Raw genomic sequence first — 15,878 nt, forward strand, 5'->3', positions numbered from 1 at the left:
GGGCTGGGGACGAGCTGCGGCGGGGTGGGGAGGGAGCCCGGGCTCGTGGCTCACCCATGAACCTGACGGCTGCCTCTCGCAGGGGCTCCTGTGGGCTCTCCAGGTAGCGCAGCGCCCGGCGCAGGATCTCGGCCGCTTGGCTCCGGTCCTCTTCCAGCTGCAGAGAGCGGCAGGAGGGAAGGGTTGGCACGGGCTCGGCCCCTGGGCCGGGCGCTCCCTGCGCCCTGCCCCGGCCTCCCCTGCCCGCACAGCCCCGAGGCCCGGCCAGCAGCCGCTGGCACCGGGCTCTGGAGGGGGCAGAGGGCCGGCTGCTGCCCGGGGAGCCACGGGGCCACCCTGCAGCCCCTCCGGGCCGGGGCTCCATCGGCACCCGGCTGGGGCCACGGGAGCCTGGAGAAGAGCCAGTGCGGCCTCTGGGTGCAGCACCTGGCAGGGGCACAGCTGCCAGCCCACACACCCAGCACCGCGCTCAGGGGGCTTCTCCAGGCTGAGCCTGGGGCTTCCAGGCCATCCTTACTAGGCAGTTGGCGAAGATCCAGAATTTCTCCTTCTTCACCAGTCTCGCAAGATCCCTTCTCTTCAGGAACTCGGCCACACAAAGCAGCGTTTCCCGAGAAGCCTGGAGAGCAGCAGAGATACGGGGATGGCCCCACAGCCCAGGGCACAGGACCCACGTCCCTGTGCCAAGGCCTGGAGGAGGCTGCAGCCCGCCAGGGCAGGAGACAGCCAAGCCCCCTGCCAGGGGGACAGCAGCAGCCCACAAAGTCCTCACCTCTGCCACACGCCGATTCTCATCATGGCAGTGGAAGAAGAGTGGCAGCAGGCTCTGGTGCACAGGCCTTTCCAAAGGCTTTTCTTCCTTTTCCAAAAACCCCATCGTGTCTCTAAAGAGTGTTATGGAGAGCAGCTGTACCTGGCTATTATCCTATATGAAAAAAAGGAAAAAAATACCTCCGCTTTGGCTCCTCCAGGCCTGCCTGGGCACAGGCCTGCAAATCCACAGGGCACCAGGTCTCCAGGCAGCACCCAGTGACTGTGTCTGGGGCCACAGAACCTTACATGGTCAAAGAGTGGCACAAGTGCCTCAGCCAGCTGCAGGGCAATGGGAGTTGACATCAGCATGTATTTGTGCAAGAATATAAAGCTGAGTGTGATAAGTGTCATCCCAGCTATCTCTGCATCACTGTCCCACAGTAGGTCCATGAGGCTTTCAGTCAGGCTCCACATTTTTTCAGCCTGTGTGGAACACAAGTTGTTGAAACACCACCCTGCTGCGGCATGGCCTAGAGGCCAAAGGCCTGTCCCAAGGCGCTCAGGAAGCCAAAAGGGGAGAGCTGGGAGCAGCTGCCCCAGCACCTGAAGCCACGCCCAAGTGACTACATTCCCAGCACAGCTTCAGCCACTGCCCCCTTCTCACCATCGAGGGATCGTCAATGAGCTCGAGAAGGGCCCTGAGCGCCAGGCGACGCCTCTCCCTGCACTCGCTCTGCAGGTACCTTGATGAGACCTCCACAACACTGTCACCACATTCACTTGAATCTAGGCACTTGAGGACCTGAAAGGCACGGGGCAGTGACAGGGGACCCGGCCGGCCGGAGCCCAGAACCGCACAGGGCTGGGCCCAGGCAGCAGCACAGGGCGTGGGCACCGTCCTGGCCGCTGTGGCTACGAGAGGGCAGAGAGCTGGGAGGCAGCTCAGCGAGGCAGCGCTGGCCAACAGGCTCACCTCCACAAGGAATGCCAGGGCGGGCAGATCCCAGCGTGGCTCCTGTGTGCTGAGCAGCCAGAGGAGGTGGAGTGCAATACTGCAACACAACTCAAGACAAGCATGGCGCATCTCCCTAGGAGGGCGAAAAAGGGACCAGGACCCTAAAGAAATCTCTCCGAGGATAGGTTCACAGAGGTCTGGTCTTTCACCACGACCCTGTAAGGGGACTTGGGCCCTTTAGGAGGTGTCTCCTTCTGTGCTCTCTCTTCTCCCAGCTTTTTCCAGTCTGCTTGGCCATCCCTCAGTGACAAGGCCCTCTGGCCCACGACCACGGGGACTGTGTGGGGCACCCCAGGGGCAGAGCACAAATGTCAGAGGCAGCGGGGAGAAGGGGGTCTCACCTGGCCAGCAGACCCATGGCATAGTGCTGGGTGTCAGCCCAGAGCAGCATGTCCCAGCCACACCTGCGTTCCATTGCCATCACCACATCCTTGTACTGCTCTCGGCACAGCAGGGACTTCAGGGTCCGCACGGCAAACCTGTGTGCAGAGCAACGCCCGGGTCACACTGGGAGCAGTGGCTCCTGCCCTGTTGATGCGGCAGGGACAGGAGGACTGGAATGGAGCACCTGTTGGGGCTGGTGGCAAGGCCGTGTTGCTCCTGGCATCCCTTCCAGAAGGTATCAACCTCCTCTGGCGTCTCTTCTGTGCTGAAGAACACTTGGAAGAGCAGATGCACAAGTACACGGGAGGAGCGCACCTTCACGATGTGTGAGACACAGGGCTCCTGGAGGATCTTCCACATCACCACAGTTGCCTGCAAAGGACAAAGCCCCCCGAGACCGCGCTCAGTGCCGAGGTGTCCGTGTGGCAGGGCCCGAGCGTGGCAGGGAGAGGCCCAGAGAAACACAGGGGCAGCAGCGGGACCGGTGGCCCTGCAGCTGCCCCTAGGCCAGGTTTCAGGCCAGCACCTGAGGCAGGGAGATGCAGTGGGGGAAGGAGGAAGGAGAGCTGCAGGAGAGGCGGCTTTGGGGCCAGCAAAGGCCACTGGCCAAAACTCACAGCTAGGGCAAAGACACCCGTTTTGTCCCCATCGGAGGTGCACGTGCTGTGCTTCGGCCAGCTCCCCAGCACATCCAGGAGAATCCGCTGCGCCAGCTTCGCGGTCCTGGGCGAGGACATGATGGTCTTCCACATGGCCATGGCAGCTCTGCGGGGTTAGAACTCTGTCTCAGGGGGTCTCAGGCACAGCACCGTGGCCTGGGTATCTCTAGGGGCCCGGGCTGACCGCCAGCTCTGCCTCTGCCCACTGCCCCTCGCCAGCAGCACCCAGGCAGCCCAGCCCTGTGGGGACAGGGCCCTGAGGAGCAGCGAGGGAGCATGGCAGCAGGCTCGGGGCTGACATGCCAGGGCTGGGAAAGGGAGCAGCCAGAGGGCCCTGGAACCCTTTGTTGGTCAGACACCTGGGATAAGCGGTACAGGGCGATGGGCTGGGGAGCCCTGAGCCCTCTGGGCAGGTGGGCCCCATACCTGTCACAGGACGGGGCCACACGCAGGAGTGTCATTACTGCGTCATTTGGCTGTGCTTTGGTGAGATGCAGCAGAGTCCTGTTCAGCCTGTGCTCAGCAGAATCATTGGCCATGAGCCACTGGTGGATGTATCTCACCATGGCGGGCACCTGGAGAAGGCACGGGGCGATGTGGAAAGCTGCCAGAGGGAGCGATGTTCCCAGTGTCCCCAGAGAAGTGCTTCCCTTCCCACTGCACTGCGATGGCCTCAAAGGCTCACAGGGACCAGCAGGTGTGGCTTGGGAGGCCAAGCAATTCCTGGGATGATCAAACCCTGGCCACAGGCTGCTTACTTGCTTTGCATTGTAAAAACCTTCCTCTACAAGCATATACAGCAGGGCAGCACTGGTCTTGGTTCGGAAGATGGGCGGGTATGCTCTGAGCCCAGCACCCCTGGAGATGGTCTCTTCCTGCCGAATTCTCTTGATGAATTTGCAAATGAGCTGTTGGGGAATGGCGAGAAGCCAGGGATGTTGCATGGAGTGCTCCACACACGGTGCTGGGCTGAGCAGTGACAGCAGGCCCAGCCCAGGTGGGGATGGCTGCAGGTACCTGCGCTGCTCTGCGGAAGCGGCCACGGGCAGGTTCCTGCTCTTGTGTGCGGTCCAGGGCTGCACCTGGCAAAGATCGGCCACAGCCAGAGCTGAGGGGCCGCGGGCCAGCCCTGCTCCCCAGGCAGGGACAGCCCTGGGATGACCCAGGGGGATGGGGCACAGCCCCTCTTCCGTCCTGTCCATGGGCATGTCCCCAAGGGGATGGGATGGGATGGGATGGGATGGGATGGGATGGGATGAGATGGGATGGGATGGGATGGGATGGGGCCAAGCTGGCCGCAGGCACCAGCCCTGTGGCCCAGCTCTGCCACTCGCCCTCCTGTCGTGGATGGATCAACACCACCTTTCCAGTCTCCTGTGCTGGGGCAGCTCCGGGGCCTTCTTCCTCCTCCTCCACCCAGTCCAGCTTGGGCACTCTTGGGGGTCTCTGCTCCATGTCAGTGACTGGATTTGTGGGTACTCGCAGGAGAGATGCCTTGGAAAATCTCCAAGTTAGCAGCAGGTCCTGCAGCAGTCCTGGAATGCACCTTCCAGAGAGAAGCCTCAGGAAGGCTACAGGACAGCAAGCCCTGCGCTCTGCTCTCAAGGGCTCCTGCCACAATGACAGGAGACTCCTGTCAGGGATTGTGGTCTGGCCTCGAGGGCACTGGAGGCAGGGGTGGGAGATGCCTCAGAAAAGCTCTGGGGCACCAAGTGCCACACTGCCCTCAGGGGCACCTGCAGAATCGAAGCCTTGGAAGGCTACAACTCACCAAGTCCTGTGGTCTGGCCTCGAGGTCAGCTGCAGGAACAACGCCTCAGAAAAGCTCCGGTTCGGGCACGAACGAGCACGCTGTGCGGGGGCTCCTCACGGCGCCGCTCTGTCCCGTCCTGTCCCGTCGCCTGCTCTGAGCACTGTGGCGTGCTCTTGTCACTGCCAGCTCCTATGTCACCACGTGTCACAAAGGACCCTTGGACAGCCAGTTCCCTTCCAATTCCACGGTGACCATGCTGCAGCGTGTCACAAAGGGCCCTTGGAAACACCGTCACCTGCCCTGGGGCTGCCCCCAGCCCACCCAAAGTGGCCCAGGTTGGAAGGAATCCCTGGCCCCAACGTCTCAGACAGCCCAACAGGATCTTTAGGAATGGCTCAGACCATCAGCAAACCCTGCCCTGCTCTGCAGGCTCAGGGCAGCAGAAGGAGCCCCCAGGGCTGCCGACGCAGCCGCGCTGGGAAGGGCACGGGGCCTTCCACGGAAGCTGCCCCGGCCTCCTTGGGACACGTCCCGGCTGGTGGCCATCCTAAACCCGTGGGTGTGACAGGGACAAGGAACGTGTGGGCCAGGGCACGAACTGGGCTGCTCTGAGCCCTGGGGCCTGGGGAGCGCTGACACCAGCAGGTGTGGCAGAGTCCCCGCCCAAGCAGACCTGCCACCCCCCGAGCCCTGGCAGCTCTGGTGCCCGTCTTCTGCCCCAGAGACCTGTGCCCCCGGGAGGCTTCTGTGCCAGAGGGAGCCAAAGCCCACGTGCATCGGGGGCTGTGCTCCTCCCTGCAGGGGCTGTTGGCAGGAGCACCTGGAGCAAGTGGTGGCGACACTTGGTCTCTGTCAGATGACGTTGCTCCTTCCTGAAATGAATGTTTTTCATGGAAGGATTTGGCAGTCCCACCACAACACCATCAGTTTCTGAGTTTCCCAGGATAATTAAATTGCAAGGGAACACTGTGAAATTTACTTGTTCTTTTCTGACTCTCTCCTGCATTCTGAAAGATGTAGAATCTGCCTTACTGGATTCTACCTGGATTCCTCCCTGGAATTCATTAGGAAAGACCTACCTGGATTCACTACACCCCTTCAATCTTCTTGATTCAAAAAATCACAAACTAAACCCTGGACGACCAAACCTGTTGGTGATCATGGGCTGAAATTGAAGTTCACTCATTGGCCATTAAATTCATATTGTATTTCCCTGTATTTTTAATTGGTTATACTGTCACTGCCTTTGACGGTAACACCTGTGTAACACTAATAGGAACCAGAGCTAATTATACAGGACTCAGGGACTGCAGGCTTTGCGGAGAGGTGCAACAATGGAACCTTCCCTTAACAGGGAATTGTCAATTCCCTTAACAGGCAATTGGTCAGGCTTGAACCCCTACAGCTTCCACAATGCTAGTGCTCAATGCAGACAGGCAGGATCTTCTTGGGAAAGCCCCTTTTCCAATCACTACCTATCAAGGAGTCAGTCACATACACAGGGCTGAACAACTGGAACAAATCTCGGCAGCTTTTGCGGTAACACAGCTGGGTGGGTCAATGGCACTCAGCCAACGTGGAAAAACTGTCCTTTTGGTAGACATATGGGAAACAAGTCAGTGAGAATTAACACCAACTGCGATCTTCCTGATACATCTTGGTGCCTTTGCGGGAATGGAATGAAACATCAACTTTAAGGGATTTAGAGATTTTAGAGGAGCTAAGATTTTAGTTAGAGATAAGCCTTACTAGAGTTAATTAAAACAGATGACTAGGCCTCGATGAAGTTAAGAGTTAGTAGTTAACTAATAATTGATTGCTTGTCAACACAACGTTTAGTTAGCTGGGTTTATAATGAAGAATACAGAAACTGACAAATAGCTTTTAGGAACATAAGACAATTGTGGGCCTCCTCTGTTCTGAAACCAATTGAAGACAGGGAATGGGAGTTCTACCAAGGTTCATTTGTCATATTTGCATTGAAAAGGTAGAAAGGTCAGAATGAGGAAGACTTCATTTACTTCCTCATTTTGGGACCCCTCCCCATGAAAGGGACCACCGACCCATTTCAAGGAACAAACTACGCATGCTTAATAGCTTTTGAAATGATTAGCATACGAAGCGAGGAATGGGATGTGTTGTAGATGTCGGCAAACCCAATGGGAAGAATGATGATGTCTGACTTATTTCAGAAGGCTGAATGATTTCTTTATTATAATTATGCTATGATACATTAATATACTATATAAAAGAGGATACTAAAAACTACATGCTACTCTCTCTAACTATCATGTCTAACTCCCCCCACAACTCGTGACCCTGTTCTCCAGAGTCCAGACACAGGTGGATCCGATTGGCCATCAGGCCCAAACAATCCACTGTGATCCAACCAAGCATTCGCTCTAGGTAAACAATCTCCAAACGCATTCCACAAGAGAAAAACAAGGAGCAGAAACAGAAATTGTTTTCACTTTCACTTCTCTCTGTGCACCTTTATAAGAATTCTGAGAGAGAGAGAAATGTGCTTGCCACACCTGCCCACAGCAGGGGGGGGGGATAAGATGGGCTTTAAGGTCTCTTCCAACCCAAATCTTTTCAAGACTCTGTGATTCTAAGAAACATCCCTAAAAAACCTTGATGGCACCAACAGGGCTATTTGTAGACATAAAATTAGGCAGAGGCTTTAGCATTTTGCTGAGTCAGGGCTTCACTGCAGGACGTGATAAACTCAATTCTTTTGAAAGGCAAAGGATGCCATAAGGTCCTGCAGAGATAACCATTCAAAGAAAACAGCAGCATAAATTGTAAAGTCGGGCATTTTTGTCAGGGGGAGCCGAGGAGGGAATTGGTTTTGCTTTGTTTTAGTGGCTCAGGTGACAGGAGGGAAAGGGAGGCAAGGTTCAAAGGCTGTAATAAACTGGCTTTCATCTGCTTTTCTCAACGGGCCACAAAACCCAACAAGCACTTGCCATGTCCAAGCACTGCTTTGTCTATGACCAGGACACTTTGGGGCCGTTGTGATGAAGTCAATCAAAAGCCTGACAGCTGGAAGATTTACTGTAATATTTACCTGGAGTATTTTGCAGTTTGCTTTAACACTGCTTCCCCTTTTTCCCAGCCTGCACGAGTGCCATGGTCAAGAGCAGAGCAGAGGCTGCCAAAAGAAGAAAAGCCCTGACCTATTTCCCCCTTGCACTTGCCCAGGCTTAGGCAGAAACACCAGTGGTCCACATTTACCAGATAAAATCTTTTAAACCCAAAGATACCATGACATCTTAAGCATACACTTATAAAGGAAAAGTTCAGAACTCCATTTTAAACCACTCATGAGAGCATTTACCAAGACTCTGCCTAATGTTCAGCTGACGCTTTGTCAGAAACATTTATCACAAAACTTCTGAAGTTTCTTAGCTTCCCCCAAGTTATTAAAACTGGAACTGCAGAGTTTGTCATCAGACTCAGAGCACACACAAAATACATCAGGTATTTTTTCAGTCTGATTTTGAGACTATTATACAAAACACAACACTCCCCATCAGGTTAATGTCTGACAGATAATGCTGAGCAGGCAGAACCCCTGTGCCTGATTGATCCGTGAGACAATTTTCATTTCCTAATTTGCTTTTTATTAAACACTTTGCAATCAAAGGGAATGGTGAGGAGTCTGCCACTCTCTGAGCAGGTTTCGTGTGAAGGCCTGATGTCAGCTTCAACATTTTCAGGCAACTTCTTGAATTTGTGATGCTCTGTCTCAAGAACATCTAAAACGTTGTGTCAACACTGTGCTACTGAAAAAATGCTACTATGAACACAAATTAACCAGCAAAACATCTGGTTCTGCTGCTTGCTGTACTCTTAACCACAGTTCTGCAAAAACAAACATCAGGGGTTGGGGCAGAATTTCCTGCAATGACTTGGAGAACGCCGGAGTTGTGATAAAGCAGATTTATCAATCCCTGTCTGAACGAGGCAATCTTCTGCTGCCCGGGACTTCATTCCCAACCAAGTTTATCACCAAACTGCCACTTTAAGTGGGTGTTCAGATACTTCACACCTGGAGCCTGCGCAGAGGCTCCAGCAGACCCCTGGTGCTCTACAAATGTCTCTTTAAAATGCATTGCTCCTCACAGATACACCAAGACTTGGAAATATAAACTTTTCTTACAGGCCGTACTGAGCCTCTTATTTAGTTTTGCTCTTTGAAAACAGAAATATGAAATATTTCTAATCAATGGGCCAATCTGATTCCCAGTAAGAATGAAAGAAAAGCTATTTATTTTGTGCAATCAAGTGCTCAGTATTGCTGCAATTCTCCCATTACATAAAATAACACACATTTTCTTGCACACAAGGCACACACAAAGAAATCTAACAATGTCTTTTTACCTTTCAAAGTAACCTTAATCAACAAAATTAACTCGCAAGGCAAACCACTGCTTTTTGAACTGAACAAGAGCGAGCTTGACTCAACACATGTGAGATGTGAGAGGCAGCAAAGTAATAGCTGCTAAAATTATGTCTGGAAGCCAAAAATGGGGTGATCCTTGACAGGGGAGGATGCACACTTGGAAACTTGGAAATTCTTTTATTCAAAGTCTTTAATGACCTCCAACTCAATTACATTTGCAACAAGACATGACAATGCAGTTGCTCCTATTTAAAAGTATGAGTGAAAATGGAGTATTTTTTAAGCCTGATTATTATTTTTTTTTTACTTTTTAATCATGTTGAGATGAAGCTCATTTACTTAAAAAGAAAAAATGAAACAGATCGTCCTCTGCAGCTGGTCAAACAGATTACAAAACTCTAATCTCAGTAGCCTGAGGAAAACCAAAACTGTTTTTCAAGTATCTATTTTATAGAGCACTAGCTTTATACTTTTTAAAAGAGGTATTAACATAACTGATCAGAACATCCCAGAACGTTTCTGATCTAGTTAATCATATGACGTTATGACAGAGATTCTTGCTGTCATAATGCCAATGTTTCTAAACATTTCTAAAATCCTTTAAGGTTTTTTTTTTTTTCCAAATTAGACATGGGGAAGATCTATTTCAGCTTCTTCAGAAGTTTTTCTGTCCATTTTAGAGCTCTACAAAAGTAGTGCAGAATATTTCAGATAGACAGACACATACAGACATAGCATGGAACAATGTCAGGCTCCATGACTTATTTAAATATTTCTGATAGCTTTTTATACAAAACATTTTACTCCAATTCCTGCATAACTCGTTTCTGGAAGTCCTCACCACTGTATTTCCTTAACTCTGTTGTATTCTTTACAGCTGAACTGGAATCATCAATAAAAAAAAATCAGAATTTGTCTAGTTTAAATTTACTGGGTTTGTTTCCCTTAAAAGCAATTATTTAAGCATTCAAGCCCATGCTGCAATTTTTGGTGCTAATAGTTTCTCCAGCAGAGGTAAGAATAAGGTGTAATTTATACATAGGCAAGCTAGGAAGAGGATAAGAGGGGAAAAACACTCACCAAAGCTATTGCTGTGCCTCAGATACAGTTTTAGTGGGGTGTCAAGAGCTCTTATCACAGCTGTGACAGTGCAGATTGATTTCCATTGAGAGCTTTTGGGCTTTGTTTGTTTGTTTGTTTTTGTGGGGTTTTTTGTTAAGTCTGTTTCAGCTTAGTTTTGAGCTGAAACTGGTGTTTCAGTGTGAAGATCTTTCTGCAGTGGCAGAAAAGTCTTACATGAAAAGGCACAGGAAGAGAGGAGCTCAGTCCTGCTGAGTTACTTGTGACTCTAACAGGCATCCCCACGATATCCCCCTGCTTCTGCTTCCCAGGAACACCCACAGGGTCCTGACAAGTCAGCCGAGATACCCCCAAAAGGCACACAAAGCTTTTTTAAAAAAATGTATGTAAATAGTTCCAAACATTCCTATATGGACAACATTTTTAAAATACAACAGGACTAAAAAGAACAGAAAACAGATCAGGTTCTGAAGCACCATGAGGTTCTCATTTGTGCAGCTCCACATTAACGACTCTCAGCCGAACTGCACAGATAACTTCATGCACCTCAAAACCTTCCCCTTATCACAACTGAGACAAAAACTGCAGGAAAAACAAGAAGAACTGTGTCACAATGTGAAAGATCTAAGAATTCCAGTACTGGTTAAGTTCATAAAGCTCAGTCCAGTTCAGGATCTGATAAGGAAGCGCAAATGATCTTAGTCTCTGCTGAGATGGAGAAGGGACGTCAGCTCTTCACACCCACCACAAGGCTGAGTTAGAAACACAAATGAGTGCTCAGCAACACCAGACTTCATCTGCAAACACACATTTCCATACAATGGTTATGAATAGACACAAACATTGAGTAAAAGTGATGTGTTATTCTGGTAGAAGGAAGAAAACAATACATCACGTAGGAATCCCTTGGAGTTCAGAGCAGGGCTGTGGTCAAAGGTGTTTCCAGGCAGACAATTAAAAAATCCACTGATAATATCCAAACTGTTAAATATCTTCAGTAATTGCTGTTCTACATTGCTGAATTACAAGTGCAAAACTGGAAAGGACATGAATGATATTGACAGTAGAAACAAAAGCAAGGGGAATTTAAATACAGCACACAGAGTTGTTTTCTGGAGCCAGAGAGTGTCAATACCCGTGCTGCATTTCTCCTTCCACCTGCCTGCAGAGTCCTGGCTTGGTTCAGTGGTGCAGGTGTTCCTGCTGGTACCTAACATCTGTCATCCTGAATTTTTATTTATACAGCTCCATTCGGCCCCTGCCAGGCTTCTCAGTAAGCAAACAAACTCACTTTTCACGTTCAGTGTTCTTGTTTGTTACTTTACCCTTTCTTACATAACAATGCTGGCAGAGAGCAGAGCAGGGAGAGCACCCGGGGCTCCCGCTGTGGGTGCAGGGGGTTGGACACTCCTTGTGGGCATCATCCCTCCCTGAGCGAGCACATCCTCTTCCTGGGTCTCCTCCAGGTGGGTTCCTGCTGTGGAAAGGTGGGTGCAGGGTGGCAAGGGAATGAAAAAGCCAAGGAGGCACCACAAGTGGGAGCTCATGGCAGTCCCTGGGCACTCACATAAAAAATGGAAAGGAAAACATTACAGCACTTCAGGGTTTAACATATTTTCAACAATTTTAGTTGGAAAGAGAGATAGCACAACCTTCCATTGAAATGAAAATACTGTGCTGCTGAGACATCAACTCTCAGGAGCCGGGATGGACTCAGTGATCTCAGAGGTCTTTTCCAGCCTTAATAATTCTGTGAGTCTGGACCAGCACCACTGCCCATCTGGAAAGTGCACGAATGACGTGTTTTCCTAAACCACAGGATATCTGCATGAAGCTTTAGTGCTGCCATGTCCGAACTGATATTTGCCTAGAAAAGGGACTGACTTGTTTTTCCCCTGATCTGGTTCTAGAAGAACTTGCATCCACTCTTTTTTGTCTTACAAATGATCCGTTTTCAGGACACGAGTGATGCTCTCCTTCCTCCCCACACCAGGCTTTATTCCTTTGGGATGATCTGAACTGTGAGACAGCAAACCCCAGGGCAAAACTGAACTGGGACTTCCTGGCAGATCTCAAGAGGGAAGTGAACAGGGCATTGCATGTTTTGTCTTCTACGGCCAATGTGGCCTGGTTTGAAATCCATGATCTCATGCCATGCTGGGCCAGGAAAATGGCATATCCAGGGCATGGGCTTCCAGCATAAAATACAAGTGAGCTGATCTGATGTGACTCTGTTCACCTGCCAACAGCCCTGGCAGAAAAATAAACAGATTCTGGGGATAAGCTGCTGCTGGAGGCAAAGCAGGAACCATTAGAAGAGCTGCCCTGACCTGCGAGGAACTGGTGTTTTTGCTTTGAACTTCAGCAAATCTTAATGAACTCTTCATAACTGGCAATCTGGGGTTTTCACTGGTGACTTCTTTTCTGGAGGTGCCAAACAAAGGAGACAAATTCAACGCTGGAAATACAAATTTGGGTCTGACAGTTGGTTGTCCAGGCCAGTGAAGTGTGGCATTCACATACCCTCTGAACAGAGAGATTTAGCTTTCTCAGGATTTCTCCCGAGAGAAGCTGGGAGAGAAGCAGAGAAAAGAGAATCAGTGAAGCAGTTCCAACACCACTGCAGGTCACTCTTTGAGGTGTATCAGGAATTAGATTGGTACATGAAGGTGCATCAGTGCTGAAGAATTTGGTTTCATAATTATTAAAACGTGTTGATTTAATTGAAGTGATTGACTTCAGTGCAGTGAAGGCTTAAACTAAAATAAGCAGAGGCAGTTTTAGTAGTAGAAGTTGTTAAAAAGTGATTGTGTCCTCCTCCTTACTCAGAGTAGGAAGGTTTTGGTTGTCCTTGACTCATCCCTGCTTTACTGCTCTTCCACTCCTCTGTTATCTAGCAGTTTTGGAGGGGATGCTGCCAAGAAATTAATTTAAAGTCCTAAATTTTATCCTGTAGGCAACACTTATTTCTGTTTCCTGAGAATAAATTTCATAGACAGACCCCTGAAGAAGAAAATGGGGGAACTCTTTGCCCCATGAGTCAGTCAGGCTTCCTGAAGAGGCCAAAGATACAAAACTACAGATGCCTGCACAGAAGCACTTCAGTAAAAGCTTCAGCCTTGAGGTTCACAGTCTTTTCCATAAGCCTCAAGCCCTCAGTCTTCCTCATGCATATTTTCAAGGGTCAACAAATCAAATATTTAGTGTCTCAGATCCTGTTCATCAGTGAATCAAGACATGATGGTGCAAGAATCAGCAACAATGAACTGTTCCCAGGAAAGGCATCCCACTCTCCAATGCAGGATGGGGGATGGACACAAAAGGCATATCCACATGCAACAGGCTCAAAGAATAAAGTATATTTTTAATACAACTAATCTAGTTTTCCATCTTATTTTATACAGGTGTGCTGTATGAACTCACAGAGGCAAGTTCCTTGGGCTGAAAGGCAACGAGGTGTACAAACAGAAAATATTCACTGCAGAAATTTTAGTGGGAAAAGGAGCAGAGTACAACACACAGAATAGACTTTCTCCTGCTTCTGGACTCCAGTGCTATTTTGGCTGCCAGCAGTACACAAAATTTCCACAGAAGGGCAAATCAAACCAATTTCCCTGAGGATGGAGGCATCCAAAAACTCGCTGAGGTTATTCCGTGGGTGCCTACGCGTTCTCTAAGCAGATGAGCAGCTTCACTTTGAATCCATGTCAAACCGCAAGGACTGGCTGATAGGAACATTCAATTAAAATGATCTCGTTCCTCTAGAAAAAGCTGGCAAACAGCTCCACCTCACCTTTCCTAGCTGGGCACAATGGGGCGATTGATGCTGCAAGGAAATGGGATAGGTTTGTACCGAGGAGCCGATGGGTCAGGTTTGGTGACAGTGTCTGTAGTTTTCACCTCTTACCCAAATCTCTGAGATGAACAAGCCACTTCTGCTGAGCACACAACTGTTGTAGGTGTTGGCGAACCCAATGAGAAGAATGATGATGTCTGACTTATTTCAGAAGGCTGAATGATTTCTTTATTATAATTATGCTATGATACATTAATATACTATATAAAAGAGGACACTAAAAACTACATGCTACTTTCTCTAACTATCCTTTCTAACTAACTCACAACTCGTGACCCTGTTCGCCAGAGTCCAGACACAGGTGGATCCGATTGGCCATCAGGCCCAAACAATCCACCATGATCCAACCAAGCATTTGCTCTAGGTAAACAATTCTCCAAACGCATTCCACAAGAGAAAAACAAGGAGCAGAAATAGAAATTGTTTTCTCTTTTACTTCTCACTGTGCACCTTTATCAAAATCCTGAGAGAGAGAGAAATGTGCTTGCCACACACAACTGTGAGAAAGTCAGAGCTAGAGCTCTGGCAAACACCGAGCTGAGCTAATTAAACAGGGGTTTTGAAGAACCCCAAACTTTACGCTTTTATTTGGACCTTTTGATGTCGTGCCTGGTGCTGTTTCACACCACTGGGGCTCCAGAGAAAGGCAGGAGCTGCTCCCCTGCTCAGCTCTGAGTTGAGTTTGCCATCTGATCTGCTGAACACACAGATAAAAGTCCCTGCAGACTTTTCTCCCTTTTCAAGTGCAGCACTGTAACTTGGGAAGTTCTTTCATTCTCAACTCTGCTGACGCAAGAAAGTGGCAGGAATATGGCAGCTTTGGCTGCTTTCCTTTTGTAGCTCTTTGTAAATAATCTTTTAATGCTAACAAAACCATAGGTATTTTCATTTTGGATGGAAAATCATTCCTGTTATAGAAAATTAAGGCAACGCCTTTCAAAAAGTGCTACTGACCACTTGATTCTTCTCCTACCCTGCCTTTAAATATTGGTAAATAGTTACCATGCACAGGTATCGGATTCTCCAGGTTTCCCTTGTTACACTCAAGAAAAGCCCAACTAGTATGAAAATGGTGAAGTTTAACAAATATATTTCAATTTCCCTGTGAGGTGCCATTCAAAAGTGCTAGCCAGTCATTTTTTAAAAAACACTCTTGATATTTGATCTTCTTGAGTTTCAGTTACATATGAAGCTGGAGAGCCAGCAGAAAATTCTAAGTGGAATCTGAAGATTTCTTAAGTCAACACTCATTTTGGCAGGAGCATTTTAATGCACAAAGCTGAAATCCTCAGTGACTCTCTCCTGCTGATATCCCTGGAGTAGCCATCACCACGATTAGCACAAAATCAAAAGCAACCTACAGCAGAACATACAGCTCTGCAAAAAAAAGGATGTGGACACAAATGCTGGAAGTGGTGTAGGCACAGTGGCATCAGCCAGGGCAACCTGGTGCTGCTCCAGCTCGCCCCTGGGATGAGCCAGGCCGTAAGAGAGAGATCTCTCAGGGAAAGGAGATGTTGATAACAAAGCAGGTCCACATCCCCAAACCCCTGCTTGCCAAACCCTGCACCTTGCCTTGCTGTGGCAGGCTTTAAACCCTTCAGTGCAGAGCTACAAACGTTTGTGGCCCGCGGCAGCCTCGCTTTGAAGACGTCGCTTTCCCCGGCACCCTTTTGTTGGTGGAATCCGTGGTTCACACAGATTGTGTTTCCACCTCCATGGCTGGAGAAGCCCTGCAGTCAAGGCTGTTCCAGGAGCAGGGAAGGAGGCTGTGTTCCAGGAACTCACTGGAACTGCAACAAAGCACAGCCCTTGGAAAGCCTACACAGCCCTGGGCACAGACTGTTTTACAGATGCCCCGTCTTTGGATGGCAATAGACACTTGTTTTTATCTTTATCTTTTTTTCTTCCCCTCTCCAGTAAAGTCCCAGACCTTGGAGCACAGGCTCTTCCTCCTGGGCATTCTGCCT

The 15,878-nt window shown here is 49.4% G+C and overlaps 2 protein-coding genes across 2 annotated transcripts in view; both read right to left on the bottom strand.

Annotated features, from left to right (window-relative positions):
* Window positions 1-15,878, bottom strand: part of LOC137477554 (maestro heat-like repeat-containing protein family member 6) — a 123,552-nt gene that overhangs the window by 44,846 nt on the left and 62,828 nt on the right. Inside the window, exons 6-8 of the mRNA XM_068196779.1 lie at window positions 1,418-1,555; window positions 1,060-1,236; window positions 773-925 (exon numbers count right to left, since the gene is read on the bottom strand). Of these exons, the coding sequence (XP_068052880.1) occupies window positions 773-925; window positions 1,060-1,236; window positions 1,418-1,555 (468 nt within the window). The remainder of the gene's footprint in view (window positions 1-772; window positions 926-1,059; window positions 1,237-1,417; window positions 1,556-15,878) is intronic.
* LOC137477556 (uncharacterized) overlaps window positions 2,106-15,878 on the bottom strand; it is a 66,939-nt gene continuing 53,166 nt past the window's right edge. Inside the window, exons 2-5 of the mRNA XM_068196781.1 lie at window positions 3,570-3,719; window positions 3,238-3,386; window positions 2,585-2,917; window positions 2,106-2,247 (exon numbers count right to left, since the gene is read on the bottom strand). Coding sequence (XP_068052882.1) covers window positions 2,106-2,247; window positions 2,585-2,917; window positions 3,238-3,386; window positions 3,570-3,605 — 660 coding nt within the window. The 5' untranslated portion in view covers window positions 3,606-3,719. The remainder of the gene's footprint in view (window positions 2,248-2,584; window positions 2,918-3,237; window positions 3,387-3,569; window positions 3,720-15,878) is intronic.

This window comes from Anomalospiza imberbis, chromosome 7 (assembly GCF_031753505.1).
Source record: "Anomalospiza imberbis isolate Cuckoo-Finch-1a 21T00152 chromosome 7, ASM3175350v1, whole genome shotgun sequence".
Taxonomy (NCBI): Eukaryota; Metazoa; Chordata; class Aves; order Passeriformes; family Viduidae; genus Anomalospiza; species Anomalospiza imberbis.